Source organism: Myotis nattereri (assembly GCF_964212035.1).
Source record: "Myotis nattereri genome assembly, chromosome: Y".
Taxonomy (NCBI): domain Eukaryota; kingdom Metazoa; phylum Chordata; class Mammalia; order Chiroptera; family Vespertilionidae; genus Myotis; species Myotis nattereri.
In genome coordinates, this window is record NC_138094.1 from 30,993,364 (window position 1) to 31,011,625 (window position 18,262).

General features: G+C 40.5%; 1 protein-coding gene across 1 annotated transcript in view; it reads right to left on the reverse strand.

Moving 5' to 3' along the window:
• Nucleotides 1–2,888: 2,888 nt before the first annotated feature.
• LOC308512414 (centriole and centriolar satellite protein OFD1-like) overlaps nucleotides 2,889–18,262 on the reverse strand; it is a gene marked incomplete at both ends in the record, with an annotated part of 32,899 nt that continues 17,525 nt past the window's right edge. Inside the window, 4 exons of the mRNA XM_081082173.1 lie at nucleotides 2,889–3,104; nucleotides 4,004–4,098; nucleotides 5,677–5,750; nucleotides 11,341–11,447. Of these exons, the coding sequence (XP_080938299.1) occupies nucleotides 2,889–3,104; nucleotides 4,004–4,098; nucleotides 5,677–5,750; nucleotides 11,341–11,447 (492 nt within the window). The remainder of the gene's footprint in view (nucleotides 3,105–4,003; nucleotides 4,099–5,676; nucleotides 5,751–11,340; nucleotides 11,448–18,262) is intronic.

An 18,262-nucleotide genomic window follows, 5' to 3' on the forward strand; every position in this document is an offset into this window, starting at 1 on the left:
GACCCCACAGAAATACAAATGATTGTTAAAAAATACTATGGACAGCTCTACTCCAGCAAACTAGACAACCTGGAGGAAATGGACAAATTCCTAGAAAAATACAACATTCCAAAACTCAATCAGGAAGAATCTAAAAATCTCAACAGGCCAATAACTATGGAAGAAATTGAAGCAGTCATCAAAAAGCTTCCAGCAAACAAAAGCCCAGGACCAGACGGCTTCACAGGGGAGTTTTACCAAACATTCAAGGAAGAACTAAAACCTATCCTCCTCAGACTACTACAAAAAATTCAAGAGGAAGGAACACTTCCAAGCTCATTCTATGAAGCCAGCATCACCCTAATACCAAAACCAGGTAAAGACAACACAATGAAAGAGAATTACAGGCCAATATCCCTCATGAACATAGATGCCAAAATCCTCAACAAAATCTTAGCAAATCGGATCCAGCAGTACATCAGAAAGATCATACACCATGACCAAGTAGGATTTATCCCAGGGATGCAAGGATGGTACAATATCCGCAAATCAATAAACGTGATACATCACATAAACAAATTGAAAGAAAAAAACCACATGGTCATATCAATTGATGCAGAAAAAGCATTTGACAAAATTCAACACCCATTTTTGATAAAAACTCTCAGCAAGGTGGGAGTAGGAGGATCATACCTCAACATAATAAAAGCCATATATGACAGGCCCACAGCCAACATCATTCTCAATGGACAAAAACTTACACCATTTCCCCTAAGAACAGGAACAAGACAGGGATGCCCCCTCTCACCACTCCTGTTCAACATAGTACTGGAAGTGTTAGCCATTGCAATTCGGCAAGAAGAAGAAATAAAAGGCATCCAAATTGGAAAAGAGGAAGTAAAACTGTCCTTATTTGCAGACGACATGATATTATACATACAAAACCCTAGAGACTCCATCAAAAAGCTACTAGACTTAATACATGAATTTGGCAATGTAGCAGGATACAAAATTAACCCCAAGAAATCTGAGGCATTTCTATACACCAATAGTGAACTTTCAGAAAGAGAGATTATAAAAACAATCCCGTTTACCATCGCACCAAAAAAACTAAGCTACCTAGGAATAAACTTAACTAAAGAGGTAAAAGACCTCTACTCAGAAAACTACAGGACGTTGAAAAAAGATATAGAGGAAGACATAAACAGATGGAAGAACATACCGTGTTCATGGATTGGTAGAATCAACATCATTAAAATGTCCATACTACCCAAAGCAATCTATAAATTCAATGCACTTCCCATTAAAATACCAACGGCATACTTCCGAGATATAGAACGAACTCTCCAAAAATTCATCTGGAATAAAAAAAGACCCCGAATAGCTGCAGCAATCCTGAAAAAGAACAAAGTAGGTGGGATCTCAATACCAGATATCAAGTTGTATTACAAAGCCACTGTTCTCAAAACTGCCTGGTACTGGCACAAGAATAGGCATATAGATCAATGGAATAGAATAGAGAGCCCAGAAATCGGCCCGAACCAATATGCTCAATTAATATTTGACAAAGGAGGCAAGAACATACAATGGAGCCAAGATAGTCTCTTCAATAAATGGTGTTGGGAAAATTGGACAGATATATGCAAGAAAATGAAACTAGACCACCAACTTACACCATACCAAAAATAAACTCAAAATGGATAAAGGACTTAAATGTACGACAGGAAACCATAAAAATTCTAGAAGAATCCAAAGGCAACAAAATCTCAGACATATGTCGAAGCAATTTCTTCACTGATACAGCTCCTAGGGCACTTGAAACTAAAGAGAAAATGAACAAATGGGACTACATCAAAATAAAAAGCTTCTGCACAGCAAAAGAAACCATCAACAAAACAACGAGAAAACCCACTGTGTGGGAAAACATATTTGCCAATGTCATATCTGATAAGGGACTAATCTCCAAAATCTATAGGGAACTCATACAACTTAACAAAAGGAAGATAAACAATCCAATCAAAAAATGGGCAAAGGACCTAAATAGACACCTTTCAAAAGAGGACATTCAGAAAGCCAAGAGACATATGAAAACATGCTCAAAGTCACTAATCATCCGAGAGATGCAAATCAAAACAACAATGAGGTACCATCTCACACCTGTCAGACTGGCTATCATCAACAAATCAACAAACGACAAGTGCTGGAGAGGATGTGGAGAAAAAGGAACACTTGTGCACTGCTGGTGGGAATGCAGACTGGTGCAGCCACTATGGAAGACAGTATGGAGTTTCCTTAAAAAACTGAAAATGGAACTCCCATTTGACCCTGTGATCCCACTTCTAGGAATATATCCCAAGAAAACAGAAACACCAACCAGAAAAGATATATGCACCCCTATGTTCATAGCAGCACAATTCACCATAGCTAAGATCTGGAAACAGCCTAAGTGCCCATCAGTAGATGAATGGATTAGAAAACTGTGGTACATCTACACGATGGAATACTATGCTGCTCTAAAAAGGAAGGAACTCTTACCATTTGCAACGTCATGGATGGAACTGGAGAGCATTATGCTAAGTGAAATAAGCCAGTCAATGAAGGAAAAATACCACATGATCTCACTCATTCATGGATAATAGAGACCATTATAAACTTTTGAACAATAATAGATTCAGAGGCAGAGCTGCCTCAAACAGATTGTCAAACTGCAGTGGGAAGGCCGGGGAGGGTTGGGGGGCAGGAGGTAGGGGGGTAAGAGATCAACTAAAGGACTTGTATGCATGCGTATAAGCATAACCAATGGACATAAGACACTGGGGGATAGGGGAGGCTGGGGGACTGTCTAGGGCGGGGGGGATAAAATGGACACATATGTAATACCCTTTGTAATACTTTAAGCAATAAAAAAATTAAAAAAATAAAAAAATAAAAAAAAAAATAAAAAGATGCAAGTTTTCATTTCTGCTCTCTTCCAGTTGTTGTTTAAGTAATTTATTTTGAGCCTGAAGCTCTAATTTCTCTTCTTTTAGAAGCGAATAGCCACTCATCTCTTTCATCTCTTCATTCAGCAGGTGGTTTTGCTTGGTTATTGCCAAGAACTGGGCCTTGAGAGATTCGAGTTCAAGCTGGAATTGAAAAAAAACTTGCATTTGAACAGTTACTGCAGTACTTCTTATGCAAAAACTGGCAGGCTGCTATAAACTGGGTGTCATAGTAAGTAAGGTCACTGGACAGAGGACTCATTCTCTGCAGTAAGAAGAACCTGATTCCAACATGGAAGCTCATCTTTGCCCTAGAAGGGGCGGGGGAAGTTCATCCAACCTTATACTTATGCAGAACCCTGGCCTACAAAGCAAGTGCTTCAGATTAAGTTTGTTGCCCATTTTCCAGATACAACTAAGGTCCCAATAGCAATCACAGACTGCAGCAATGTTTATAAAAATGAAAAGCTGAGCTATCACAAACATGCTGTGGTGCTTTCCTTTTTTTATACATTTCATGTTTACATACAAAAGTCTACAATGTTCTCAAATAAATAGATCATTACAGCTGCAAAAATACATTTTATGTGCAGGATATATCCAGGTACATCAAGTTCCAGCTCTGTCCTTCAGAGAGCACACGTGATGAACAGCAAGAAAATAAATGGCATGTGAAAAACACATCTCATTCTGTTTTATCCTGTAAGATCCCAATGTAATGACAGGAATGTTCACCTTCTGCTGATGGGAAGGAAGGAGAGGCTAAGGCAGAAACTAAAAGCACTGGCCACCTGCTATGGGCTAGGCACATAGGTCAGCTCACCACGGAACCTCAACCACCCCAATGATTAAGGAACTTGTTCCAGGCAACAAGCAGGAAGGACTAAAAGGAAGAACTACTAAATTAACTTAAGTTGGGCCTTCTTAGTCATAAAATAAACAGTCTAAACACATCAAGCTAAATAATGTATGGCTGAAACTAAAATTTCATCTACTGCCTTGAAGTTTTATCGACTTCAAAAAACAATAGGCTTAGCAATTACCTCAAGTTCTTTCACACGAGTTGCAGAATGATTGCATTCTTCTTCCTGTTTTGAATTGGTAGCCATGGACTGCTCTTGCAAAAGAATAGGTTTTACTGAAAGAGAAAGCCAACCAATTAAAGATGTTTTTCTAGTGAATAAAAACTCATTTAAGAATTTATGTACAATGTCAGACCTAATGGCGATTATTTCATCATCTAAAATAGCAGGTGTCAGAGTCAAAAATCAGTAGGGAAAGTAAGAAATAAGTCCTATTACCCAACAGGTGATGGGAAGTCTTAATGGTCACATATATTGTGAACTTTCTTCCACTACACATACCAACCAGTTGCACCAGCTGCTCAGAGCCCTCATACCCAAAGATCTGAATTTCCTTAAATACAAAGATTTGTCTTATGATTTTAGTGTCTATTTCATCATTTTCACTTCATTCAATATGAGTCTATGCAGATATATCATTAAAAAAAAATTAGCTGACTACATGATGGTACTAATTCCTAAGAAGTATTAGTCTAGTTTTCACAAGATAGTCACAGAGGAGCAGCCACACACTGGGTGACCTTATGGGTCCTTATCAAGTACGCAGCTCTCGTTCCTTTGAAATTTCTACTTAAGTTCACTTCTTTTCATAGACAAGTTTCTACAAATATACTGAGACATAAAATATCAAGAGATTGAAAAATTATTCAACTTTCCTACTCCTGGGTTAGTTATAAAACAGTTTAGGAAGTTATATGTCAGGTAAAAATATCATGAGGCATAAACATATGTTACAAGTAAAAGAAATAAGGAAACAGGTCACAGGGAATGGAGAAGTTAAAATTTTCCATAAGTAAAAAATGAAGTCTCTCATGCTTAAAACCACAATGAGATATCACCTCCCACCTGTTAGAACAGCTATCATCAATAAATGGATAAATAACAAGTGCTGGCCAAGATGTGGAAAAAAGAGAACCCTCATACACTGTTGGTGGGAATGCAGATTGGTGCAGCCACTATGGAAAAACGGTGTGAAGTCACTCTCCCCACCCCCACCCCCCCAAAAAAAATAATAATAAGAGCGGCCATATGTTCTAATAATTCTACTTCTCAGTATATGTAAAAAACAACAACATGCCAATTTGAAAAGACATACATGTGCACCCACATGTTCACTGCAGCATTACTAGTAACAGACAAGATTTGGAAGCAACCTAGACTACCATCAATAAATGAATGTGTGGATACAGAAGATGTGATATATTACTCAGCCACTGAAATGAATAAAATCTTGCCACCTGTGACAACATGGATGAATCTAAAGGATATTATGATGAAATAAGTTACAGAGAAAAACAAATACCTTATGATTTAACTTACATGTGGAATCTTAAGAAATAAAAATAAACAAAACAAAACAGACAGGCCCATAAATATTGATAACAAGCAAGTGGTGGTCAAAGGGGAGGGAGGAAAGTAGATGGGGAAGAATAACCTCCTGAATACCCTACCTCTCTCAGGTTAAGGTCATTTTTGATACGTAAAATTAAAAGAACAAAATAATGATTAATTTTGTAGTAAAAGTAAAATGTAAGCTACACACACACATATAAATTTAGAACAGGCCCAATTTAGGAAGCTAATAACCTATACCAGAAATTTACAAATGCAGCTTTCTTCTCCACAAGAATCACCTTTATTCTTCCTGTCCTCTTCACCCAGTCTGTTAGATCTATCGATGTAGTCATCCTTTAGCTCAAGTTGATACCTGAGAATTAGAATGACCAAAATGATTTTCTTGTCACTTTCCTGAACAGATTCCTATCAATGTATGGGTTTCTGTGGCACCCGGGCACCTAAGGGCATGAACATGGCCATGCATAACTTCAAGGACTATCAGTACCAAAGCCCAGAGATGCAAATTCTGAATATAAAACCTGCTACAATCCTTTAATTTGGTCCCCAAAACTCGTTATTGTGAGGTTATTGAGAACAATTATTCCATGGTGGTCTGGATTGGCACACAAAAGTAAATTAAGTTCAATTTACACTGGTACAACTGACTCTAAATCCCAAGAACAAGAAGTCAGTCACATCCACCTGCCTTGCCTTGCACCCCATCCCCACCCCAAAGAACTTTTGCCCTCAAGGGCTGGGCATAGGGTTCGGGGCCAACTTCGACCACCCTCATATCTGGGTTAGCAATACCAAAAGCACACTTTCAAGTTTTACTTATCTCCACCAACTGCCACTAGCAGACGTTTCAGTTGAGAGAGATGGTGAGTATCCTGTGAATTCCCACCCTTGCTCAAGTCATAGAGGATACCCAAACCAGACAACATCAAACAGTACATGATCTGCGAAGCAGTGGGAAAATTAACATACACATTTACTCATTCATTTATTCCTAAGGGTTTAACAACTACAGACATGTCAGCACTTGCTATTACACTCGAGAAGCTGACATACTATATGTATGTCATCATTTCAAAATCTATACATGGAAAGGTACTATATTTTAATTAGAATTCTTTTAAAGAATAAGCTCAGTACTATGTAATGTAAGTACTATGTAATGTAATCTCATGACAAATTACGGGCAAGGCAGTAAAAAGAGACCACTTATTAAGACATACCAAAAGTTAGTTGAGTCATCTCTTCACCACAAATTCATTTACTCAATGAATATTATATGAACACCTGTGTGCTAGACACTACACTGAGCACTGTAGAGAAAAGTTACCATATGGGCTTGATGTCTGCACTGAGTAGTTAATCACTGCAACACATTAAAACTCAGATTATAGGGAAGTCATAGTAACCATAGTTATCATATTTTCCTTTTCCTGTATAATTTTTTTGCTCCATTGTTAATTTCCATTTATTTCTTTTGATTCTGGCTTTGCAGAATCTTGAAGGAATACAGGGCACATGTTACCTGATAAGCACTAAAACCACTAGGCAGAATAATTTATAAATTGATAGATACCTCCATCGTAGTGGCAAGTATGAGGCGGGAGAGGAAAAGAGAACTAAAAGGGATTATAATTCCCGCCCTGGTCAGCCTGATTCAGATGGTTGAAGCACTGTCCAGTGCATTGGAAGGTCATGGGATCAATTCCTGATCAGGGCACATACAGGAGGCAACAGATCAATATTTCTCTCTCATGCTGATTTTTACCTGTCTCTCTCCTTTCCTCCCTAAAATTATTATTTTTTTTTTAAAAAAGTGAATTTTTAAAAAGTTGATCAACCTGTGGGTCGCGACCCCTTTGGTGGTTGAACGACCCTTTCACAGGGGTCGCCTAAGACCATCCTGCATAACAGCTATTTACATTACGATTCATAACAGTAGCAACATTACAGTTATGCAGTAGCAACGAACATAATTTTATGGTTGGGTCACAACATGAGAAACCGTATTTAAAAGGTCAGAAGGTTGAGAACAACTGCCTTAGATCAACCACTTTTATAGTTTATCTACAATGTGAGCTGAGCAACTCACAATGTGCCATAAAATGAAAGCAAATCACAGACCCTCAATACATGTTAGAAAAGCTATGAGTAAGAAAGAGCAGAGGATGCTATTCCCTATACTGTAACTCTGTAAAATTATCTTAAATATTCATGGGAAAGGCTTGACTGTCAATAAAAAACCCGTATTTTTTTTTAAACACTATCACCATAAAATGTTAAGTCTTATCTACTTCACTAGTATTGCTGTGTTTCCATCAACTTATTCCAAATCTATTACTTGTTTAAGAACACCAAACAATTTCTTTAGAATTTCATTCTTGAGCTTTTGGTCACAGGTCTCCTCCATGCTCTTTATATTCAGGATCCTGTCTCCTAAGTGCATCAGCCACACTTTTATGATTTTCTTCTGTAGCCTCTGATATTAGCAAAAATATAAAAAGCAAAAAAAAATAAAACTGTAATTGCTGAAGTAAAGACTTTAGGAGAAAAAAATAACATAATTTTAGCTCCACAAGCTAAAACTGTTATGTGACTGTCACTGCTGGGAAGTAACTGGAAAGAGCTGGAGTTCTCCATCTATTTTATGAACTGACCAAGTTATGTGGGATCTGAAGTAGCAGATGGAGCAGCATGGTGCACCAGGCTGCAGGGAGTGTGCAAGTTTCAAGACCAAAGTGCTTTTCATAGAAGATGATGAACACTTAAAAAATGATTGCAGGTAATAAATGGCCATAATAAATTCAGAGAAAAGCTACATACCAAACTTAAGTTAGTGTACTTTTGCTTTAGTACTTATTTCTTCAGTAAGATTATTTCTGTGAGGTTTAACTGATCAGCCCATAGGTATGAAAGACAAAAGATTTGTTTCTGATATTTAATAATCTAGTGATTGAATACTGAAGAGTGCTGAACAATAGAAAAAGATAGATAGGTCAATCAGAACTTCCAAATACTGAAGAATGGAATGGTCTTCCCTTTGATCGAGCCAGGTAAGTGCTAGGGAATGCTGACCATTCCAAGCAAAGGATAAAAGCTCTATGTGTTAGCACCCTCTGCTGACTAACATGTAAAGCAAAGGAGCAGTAAACAATACTTATTAGCTTACTAGATGCCTGGTGCACAAATTCATGAATGGCAGGGGTCCCTCCACCTGGCTGATCACGGTGGTCTCACACAGTCCTGATCTTCTCACCCAGTCCCAATTGGGGCTGGGGTGGGATCACAGGAGGGCTCCAGGGCAAGTCTGGTCCTGTCTTGCCTGGTCCTGATGGGCCCCACCCCAGCAGCAAGCAACTTACTGGTTGGAACATCTGCCCCCGGGTGGTCAGTGCAAGTCGTAGCGACCAGTCAGTTGACCACTCGGTCAGACACTTAGCATATCATGCCTTTATATATATAGGTTGTAACTCACAGCACAGAATGTTCAGCATGAACTTTCCCCTGCCCCTGGTCTTGGAGACCGCATGTTCTTCTAAGGCTCTGCTCACCAAATTCAGCTGCCACATGAAGTAAATTGCATTGTGTGCGTGGAAACCCTTTGTAGGCTCCATTGCTGTGTCTTTACTTCGTTGCAGTTCCAATTACTCCAACATAAAGACAGACACCCTCATTATCAGGTAACACCATCATGGTAAGACCCCTGCTCAGCCTACTGCAGTGGTTTTTAAATAGGCCATGGGTCTCCCCAGATGGTTTGGTAGAGTAGGTACAGCCGCAGCCTGCGAACTAAAGGGTCCTAGGTTTGGTTCCGGTCAAAGACACATTCCTGGATTGCGGGCTTAATCCCCAGTATGGAGCATATGCAGGAGGCGATGGATTCTCTCTCATCATTGATGTTTCTCTCTCTCTCTCTCACTCTGCCTTCCTCTCTGAAATCAATAAAAATAGTAAGTAGGCCATTAATCAAACGTTGCTGCTATCCATCCAGTCCCCTCAAACCCTCTTTTGTCTTTGACCCTCCCCACACACACACTCTGCTGCGGTCTGTAAAATGGGGTCAGGATTTCTACTTCAACCAAGGGCAAAGCTTCCACATGGACCTCCTTCCCCGACTGTCTTTGCCCCCAGTCCTGTGTGGTTTCTCCCTCCTTCCCCTCCATCTAACTTGGTGGGCCCTGCTCTGCCCCCTCCTCATGTGACCTCCTGTCCACAGCCTCCCACTTTCTCCTCTGGGGGCAGAGCTCTCCAAAGGCTGTGTGGGAATGGAGCGGGCTGTGCAGAGTGGGGTGGGGCAGACAAGGCAGTACAGGGTGTGCAGTGGTGGAGAGCTCTGTGGGCCAAGTCCAACCTTTGGAGAAGAGCTGGGGTGACAGGTCACCGGGAGGAGGAGGGAGGGATGTAGACCTTGTCCCGTGGGAGAGGCACTGGGTTCCTGGGCTGTCCCCACACAGCAGCTTTTCTAGGCCCCTGCACAGCTATCATCCTCCACCTCTTGCTGCCTCCGCCTCAAGTTTTGGACTCAGTTTCTTTGACTCAGCCCCACCCCCCTCTCAGCTGCGTTCCAGGAGCCTGAGGCTGCACCTTGGCTTTGGGCAGCTATGCCTGGCCTGCCCCCTATAATGGTGTTACCCACTCTCCTGGAGTAGTTAGTGAAACTTAAATAAATATAAGCAGCTCTGAAGATTATAAATTGAGCACTGAGAAGGCCACAGGCTGCGGAGGGCTGCATAGTCCAGGCTCTCAGCATAGAAGCCTCCCCAGCCACCCGGTCCCTGCTGGCTCCCGCCCCCACCTGCCTCTGCCCAGGGCTCAAGACAAACCCCAGGAACTTCCTGACAGCTCTCACCTCACATCTCACTTTCCAGTCCAGCCCACCAGTGCCCACAGCAAGCTAACCTACTGGTCCGAGCGTCTGCCCCCTGGTGGTCAGTGCACGTCATAGTGACTGATCGACTGATCCAGTGGTCAAACTCACAGTGGAACTCCAGTAGAGGGAATAATTTGCATATTAGGCTTTTATTACGTAAGATATCAGCGATTTTCAACCTTATTTATCTCTGACACACATAAACTACTAAAATTCTGCAGCATGCCAAAAATATATTTGCCCATTTATAAAAAACACAACAGGTATATTTTTGAATCGTTCACAATGAACCGCTATTTTGTGTTGACTGTTGTCTTTTTTTTTTTTATTTGAAAATCTAAGGAAAAAGAGGTTAATGCCCTTGACTACAGTCAGGTATGTCATGTTTTATATATTCTTGCAGCACACCAGTTGAAAATCGATGGCTTATTTGTCACTTTCCTTTTCTGTCATGATCAATTTACCACTTCAGTACTGCTTAGAACAGAGTAATGTAGCAGAGATGAAAAATAAAATGAATTAAAGCCTATATAAATGATCTAACCACATTAATGAACACCAGGACAAATCCACTAAGGAAGTAAGAGTCAACTAACAGTAGAACCTAATGGAAATGAAACCTGTTTCATAAACTACACTGGTGAGCTTGCCATTAATGGCAGGTACAATGTGAAGAATGAAATAGTGGTGAGCACTTAGTACACACACATCCATCACCCAGTACAAATCAAGTCAGAGCCACTGCATTGAGTTACTACATGCACATGGAACCGTTAGATCTCAATGACTAAACATAAGTGTGTGACTGAACATAATTTGTTAACAGTTGTTAGCTTCTTCAAAGTACTGGTCTGGTTTTACTGTAGCCTGATGATGGTGTCTCACTGCTTTTCATCCCAATAACTAATATTTCAAAAGCAAAATCCTAGTCTTTGTTTCTCTCAACTTATGCCTTTTAAAACTAGCCGAATGCACCTTTACAACCAAGAACTCTACTTGGCAATTAGCATTAGAATAATTAGTATTTGTTTTAAACTCACAGACTCTGAATAGTCAAAATGAAAACATTACTTACAAATCAAAAGCTTCAATTCTTTGCTTCAGTTCTGCTTCTCTGCCTTTTAGGAAATCGATATCTTTCAGTAGAAGCTGTATTTGAGCATAACTTTCTTTTGTTTCCATCTGTAGAGGAAAGCATTAATTGTAGCAAGCAAGCTGAGGAAAATAAGACAGATTTGAACTAATGGACTGCTTCCTACATTCCAGAGAACAAAGTACAGACATTTAGAGGAACAATTTCACTTTTAAAACATTCCATCTCAAGGTATGCATTTTGCCTATTCTAGTTACACAAGAATTTACCTCCTAGTCCAGGGGTGGGCAAACTTTTGGACGCGAGGGCCACAATGGGTTCTTAAACTGGTCCGGAGGGCCGGAACAAAAGCATGGATGGAGTGTGTGTGTGAACTAATATAAATTCAAAGTAAACATCATTACATAAAAGGGTACGGTCTTTTTTTCTTTTAGTTTTATTCATTTCAAACGGGCCGGATCCGGCCCGCGGGCCGTAGTTTGTCCATGGCTTCCCTAGCCCAATGACTGTTACGCTATATTACCCTAATATCCCTTGTGCAGAATATCCTGACACTTCCTTAACATTTTTGTAAGTTCTCCAGAAAAAAAAAACAAAAAACAAAATGGGGGAACTTAACAAAGTAGAATCCCCATGGTTCAATAGTCGTCTGAAAGTTTCAATTCATGGGCGGTTCTGACTCAGAATGAACAAGCTGGAATGAAACTGTGAAAAATAGATCACACTTACATTTGCGTGTTCACTGAGCAAGGATTTAGTGAATATCATGTCAAAAAGCACAGTGAGCTGGATATGAAAAGATGAACAGCTACAGTCCCCATCTTTTAAAAAATTCACAATTTACTGAGGGAGAGAGAAATAATACTACAATGTGATAATTTCACAACCAGAGTCCAGTCTCCACGGCAGGAATGATGCCTAAATGAGTCTATCAATGGGATTCAGGGAAGGCGTCACCAGGAAGCATCATTGAAGCTAAAGTTTGAAGGACAGGACAGTTTTATCAGGGAGAGAAGGGGGTGAACAGTCGGGTGGCAGAGTAAAAGTATGGTGCCTTTTATGAGGATGCCAAGCTTCTCCAGTGCCTTCAGAGAATCTGACTGAATGGAGACAGGCTGTCAACTGGTTGATCTGATCTAGTCACTCACTCATTTTAAGGTTCAAAGTGTTAGTCTGAACACAACCCATCATCTCAAAGACCAGTGCTTCCATTTATTTTTATAGCTAAAATTAACCCAATTCCCAGAAATGCCAGAAAAAATTGTAGAGGGGGTGTGGTCACCATTAATAACTGGGTTTTACTGAGACTCCAAGAAAGGTTGACATTGGGAGGAAGCCTTTTAACTTCAACCATCTCCTGGTATCAGTAGTCCTGGCTGAGGAAACCATGACCCCAACCTAGTTAGGTCTGACAACCCTTGGGAAAGGAACTGTTTTTCCAAAAGAAACAATCCAATCTCTTTTGCTGGCATGCACTCCCCACCATTCCTCAACCTCTTCATGTCCTGTCCAGTCATTTTCTGGGTGACAAGATCAAATGGCCACATGGATGACACTTATAAGCCCCAGACCCTTCTACTCCAGGGACCTTTGCCTTTGCTCAGATGGAAGCACATTGCATTTGGTTTCCAACTTCACCTAGAACCCCAACCTGCAACTCTGTCCTGTTGGTCCACCCTTATTCTTCCATCTGTCTGTATCCCCAGACTTACTCCTTGATGTCTGAGACTGCCACGTAGCTCTCCCTTCTCTCCTGGATTATTAGTCATCCACACTCTGCTCTGGTTCCGCTCACCATCATGCTGATCCCCAATGTCTTCAACTAAACAGGCTGCCTTTCTCAAATGAAATAAATTCAGCTCTATAAAGCTACACTCCTCAACTACGACCATTTTTCTGCCCTCACTGACCTTCCAAATCCTCCCAAGAGCTGCAACAGAACAATCACCTACAACAAGCATGTCAAACTCATGGCCCACAGGCCGCACGTGGCCCACAATGAATATGTTTGTGGCTCAGCGAATATAACAGTATGTAGCGTATTAATAAAAATTTCGTAACCTGATTTTTACAATAACCTGATTTACATAATTATTAATTACTAACTACATTTGCTAATGACTGATTATAATTGTGTTGCATTCATTTCCCTTGTGCGCCTTACGCGCTGGCGTGCCATTTCTCTCCATTAATACTAGCAGACCATATTTTAGCACCCGATGACCACATCATTAGTCTTGTACTGACTTGTTTGGTATGTGCAACAGGAAATACTTTGCTTTTAGAGAATGAGAAAAGTAGGTTTATTTGCATTGTGCTTATTAATCTGTCCAGTTATTCAGTGTCTGGGAAGTTAATGTTCAATGCAAAATACTAATTTTTATTAAAACGTTCTATTATTTTTTGTTAACGATTACTCATTTATTTCAGCCCTTTGTATTCAGCATGTCTTTACCGAAATAAACCTTTCTATGAAAATTGAAGCTTTTGTTTTGCAGCCCACATAAACTTGGTTCGTGTTAGTGTTTGAAATTCTTGACCTACATGCACTTGGTCTGGTCTACTTCAATTCCAGGTTGCCCACTTCAGCAGTACCCTCAAAACAGCTCGAGAATCCTGTCAGCTTCAGAGAGCTGCTCGGCTCCTTCTGCAACCCCCCGCCACCCAGTGGCCATTCCATACCTCTGGTCCTCTCCTCAAAGGTCACTTATCACTTAATTCTCACATCTGCTGCAATTTTAGTGAGGTTGTCTCACGCCCCTGACTCGGACCTTCACTTCCACTCTTCCTTCCAGTAATCTCGAAAAAAGAAGTCTTAGTATCCTTTTCAAAGCTGATTCTTCCAGGTGTATTCTTGACCGCAGTCCCTACTAGTCCTCTAGGCCAGTGATGGCGAACCTATGACACGCGTACCATTTTGGGTGACACGCATCGACAGAGACAAAAAATTGCGTATTCATATATTTGTCTCTCGCAATGGCCAGAGCTGGGCATCACTCGAGTAATATTATTACTCATGTTACTCATGATCAATTACACAATTCTAAAACCAGATGTAAGCATGTACATCAGTGTTGCGTAGCAAAGATACATTGTGAAAACATCCAAGATACACTGTTCCAATATTGGCATTAATATAAAAAGGTTAAGAATTGCACTATAAAGAGATTAATCTTTACTCAAGACACTTTATTTTTACTCGAGTGACAAAATGCCCAATTCTGGAAACGGCCTCATTATTGTCAACATGTGCCTCGGGTAAGCTTCCTGTGCGTTTGGGTGCATTCGGCAAACGGACGCACTTGATCGCCATGTTCATTAGGAGACAGGAGTGGGAGGGTTAGAAGAAAAAGATATAAGGGGAGAAAAATGGCGGAGGTATAAACGGACATGTCCTGTGCCTTGTCCTGGAGCAGATAAGGGTGAGCAGCTGAAACGGGTAACATACAGCCCGAATAGGCAGAGGATATTCAGCTGAGAGACAGTCTGCAGCTGGGAAAGACAGAGAACTCCCAGAAAAAAAAGGACGGTTGGAGACTGCGGCTGAAACGTCTCCCTGTGTGCCGGCTCAGCAGCGGAGACTGTGCCATCTTGAGTGGCTGTTACAGACAACCAGAGATCAGCTACTAACCTGGAAACAAGGGATCTCAAGCAGCGTGACTGCGTGAACTCAGACGAGCACTGCTTCTTCTCACAGAAAGGTTAGACTTCCCCTAAAGGTGCGGTTTGCAATTCAGGTTGGAGAGAGAACCGCGCGGGGTGAAATCTGCGCCCCACAGAGTCCGTGGCCCTTGGAACCAGCGTGACCCTCAAGTGGGGAAGGGGCCCCACAGGGCTGCTGGCAGAAGGGAACGATAAAAATAAGCACATAGCTGGACTGGATGCAAAAAAGCAGCCTCGGATTCTGCCAGTCTGCCGGGTGCTTGGTGCCAGGGGCGAGTGGGTGCGTGGAGACTGTGCGCAGACCTGGAAGGTGGAGGCTTGCAAATTCGCACAACTTCTCAGGCTCTTGTTGTTACAGTTCCCCTTAGATCCGTGTGTTTGATTATTAAACCCAGTGAATGGGATTCCCCAGGTGGGGTCATTCACATAGCCTGTAGGGGAAAGATCTTTTTGGGGAGCCTGGGAAACAGAGCGGGGAGTAATGATTAAAGAACCAGCTCTGGGCAGTGGACTTTCCCAAACCAGTTTCAAGTAACATAGAGAAAATAAACCCTAACTACTGGATAGAGAGGACTTATAGCCTCGGAGGTCAATCCAGACACACTGCCACCCAGAGGCAGGGCCACGAACTGTCTCTTCTGTAAATGCAAATAAAGGCAGTCTGGTAAACAAATACAACCTGCCTTAAAATCAGGACTGTGGTTTACAGCACGGAGGGACAGTGTATCGCAGGGAAATTCAACACTCTCCTAAATGCCTGGCAGGACTAAGGCGTGCCAAAAAGAAGAGTAGAAGATCTGAAGCACCTTCACTACTGCACATTTTTATCTTTTTTTCTTTTTAATTCTTTTTTCACCATTTCATAAAGAACCTATTATTATTTTTTTTCATCACCTGATTTTACCTTTGTAATTACTACATTTTTTTAGCCAGTATTATTGCTATCATTTTACCACTTTTTCAAGTGTCATTTTATTTTTTTTTTCGTTATTTTATTTTGGAATTAGTGTTCTACACTCTATTTTCATCGTTCCTTTAGCATCATTTCTCTCTATCTCACCTTTACCCTTAAGCCATAACTCTTCCTCACTTTTCCCCTTTTGTTGTCCTGTTTCTCTTACCCTATTCCTGCTTTAGATTTTCCCTATTCATTCTTTTTACCCACTGTCTAAATTTCACCCTACTTATATACCTAATTTCCAATCCCTTGCTCTAAATCCATATACACCTCTCTCTTCTCGTTCTTCACTACCCAATTTTTTTTCTCTGTCTGTCGTTTTGCTAGTGTTTGCTTGATTTTGAGTATATATATTTTTTATGCCTGTTTGGGAGATTGTTTTGTTTTTCATTTTTATTTTTCTGTTTTGCTTTTTCTTTCTCTGGTTATTTTTGTGCTTCTGTTTTCCCTTGCCTCGCCTGATATTAGTGGTTGATTGTAGTTTGCATTAATCTCCAGGGATCTGCTGCTGGAATTCATTGGGATTATTTGTGGTTCTATTAGAGTTTTCTCCCCATACAAATTGCCTCTTGCCGCCCTCTAATTCATTCTCTCACTTTTTTTTTCTTCTTTCTTCTCTCCCTTTTCCCAATCTCATTTCGGCATTCCTTTTTCTTTTTTTCTTTTTCTCTTTAATCTTTTTCTCTTTTTTCTTCTTTATCCCCTAATTCTCTTCGCTCAGTGGTCACCTTTATTTGGGGTTATTAATATCGTTAATACATTTGTTTTCGGTGCCTTGTATGTTGTGCCTTGTTGTGTTGTATTTTGTGCCTTTAAATCAACGCATCAGAAAGAGAACTACATAACCAAACACCTGGAGAAGAGAGATCATGGTGAAAAAAGAACCAACCCACATATGAAAGAAAAACATGCATCATCAGAAAAGGAAGTAAACGAAATGGGGGCAATGGAGGCAAGCACCCTGTCAAAGAAAGAAATCAGAGAAATGGCCATAAGGTGGATGAAAAGAATGGAAGACAAATTCACCAATATGTGTAGGAACCAAGAGGAAATGAAGAAAAACCAAGAAGAAATGAAAAATGACATCACTGCTATAAAGAACTCAATAGAAAGCATCAACAGTAGACTAGAAGAAGCAGAGGACCACATCAGCGAGCTAGAAGACAAGGTAGGAAAAAATACCCAAACAGAGCAGCTTCTAGAAAAAAAAAATTAAAAAGCATGAGGAGAGCCTAAGAGAACTCTGGGACAACACTAAACGAAACAACATCCAAATAACAGGGGTCCCAGAAGGAGAGGAAACTGAGCAAGGAATAGAAAACCTGTTTGAAAAAATAACGGAAAATTTCCCTGAGATAGGGAAGAAAAAACTCACACAAATCCAAGAAGCTCACAGAGTCCCAAACATAATGAACCCAAAAAGACCGACAACAAGGCACATAATAATTAAATTGGCAAACACCAACGACAAAGCAAGAATATTAAAATCAGCCAGAGAGAGACAGAAAGTTACCTACAAAGGATCCTCCATCAGACTAGAGACCGATTTCTCAACAGAAACACATCAGGCAAGAAAGGAATGGAATGAAATATACAAAGTCATGCAAAGGAAGGGTCTGAATCCAAGAATACTGTACCCAGCGAGGCTATCAATCAAAATTGAGGGTCAAATCAGGAGCTTTACAGACAAAAACGGTCTACGGGAGTTTATTACAACCGGACCAGCAATGCAAGAAATGCTAAAGGGTCTGCTGTAAAAAGAAAAAATAGGAAACAAAGAAGGAACACAACGGTAAAGATCAAAAATGGTGACTAACAAGTTTCTATCAATAATAACTTTAAATGTAAATGGATTAAATGCCCCAGTAAAAACGCATAGGGTAAATGAGTGGATAAGAAAACATGACCCATATATCCGCTGTCTACAGGAAACCCAACTCAGAAAAAAAGACGCACACAGACTGATGGTGAAGTAATGGAAAAAGGTTTTTTAGGCCAATGGAAGTGAAAAAAAAGCCGGGGTAGCAATACTTATATCTAACAAATTAGATCTCAAAGTGAAGGACATAAAAAGAGATAAAGAAGGCCACTTCATAATACTAAACGGAGGAGTCCAACAAGAAGAAATAACTCTGGTAAATATATATGCACCCAATATAGGAACACCCAAATATGTAAGAAAACTTCTGGAGGAGATCAAGGGAGAGATTGACAGCAATACAATCATAGTAGGGGACCTTAACACCCCATTATCACCATTGGACAAATCCTCTAAACAAAAAC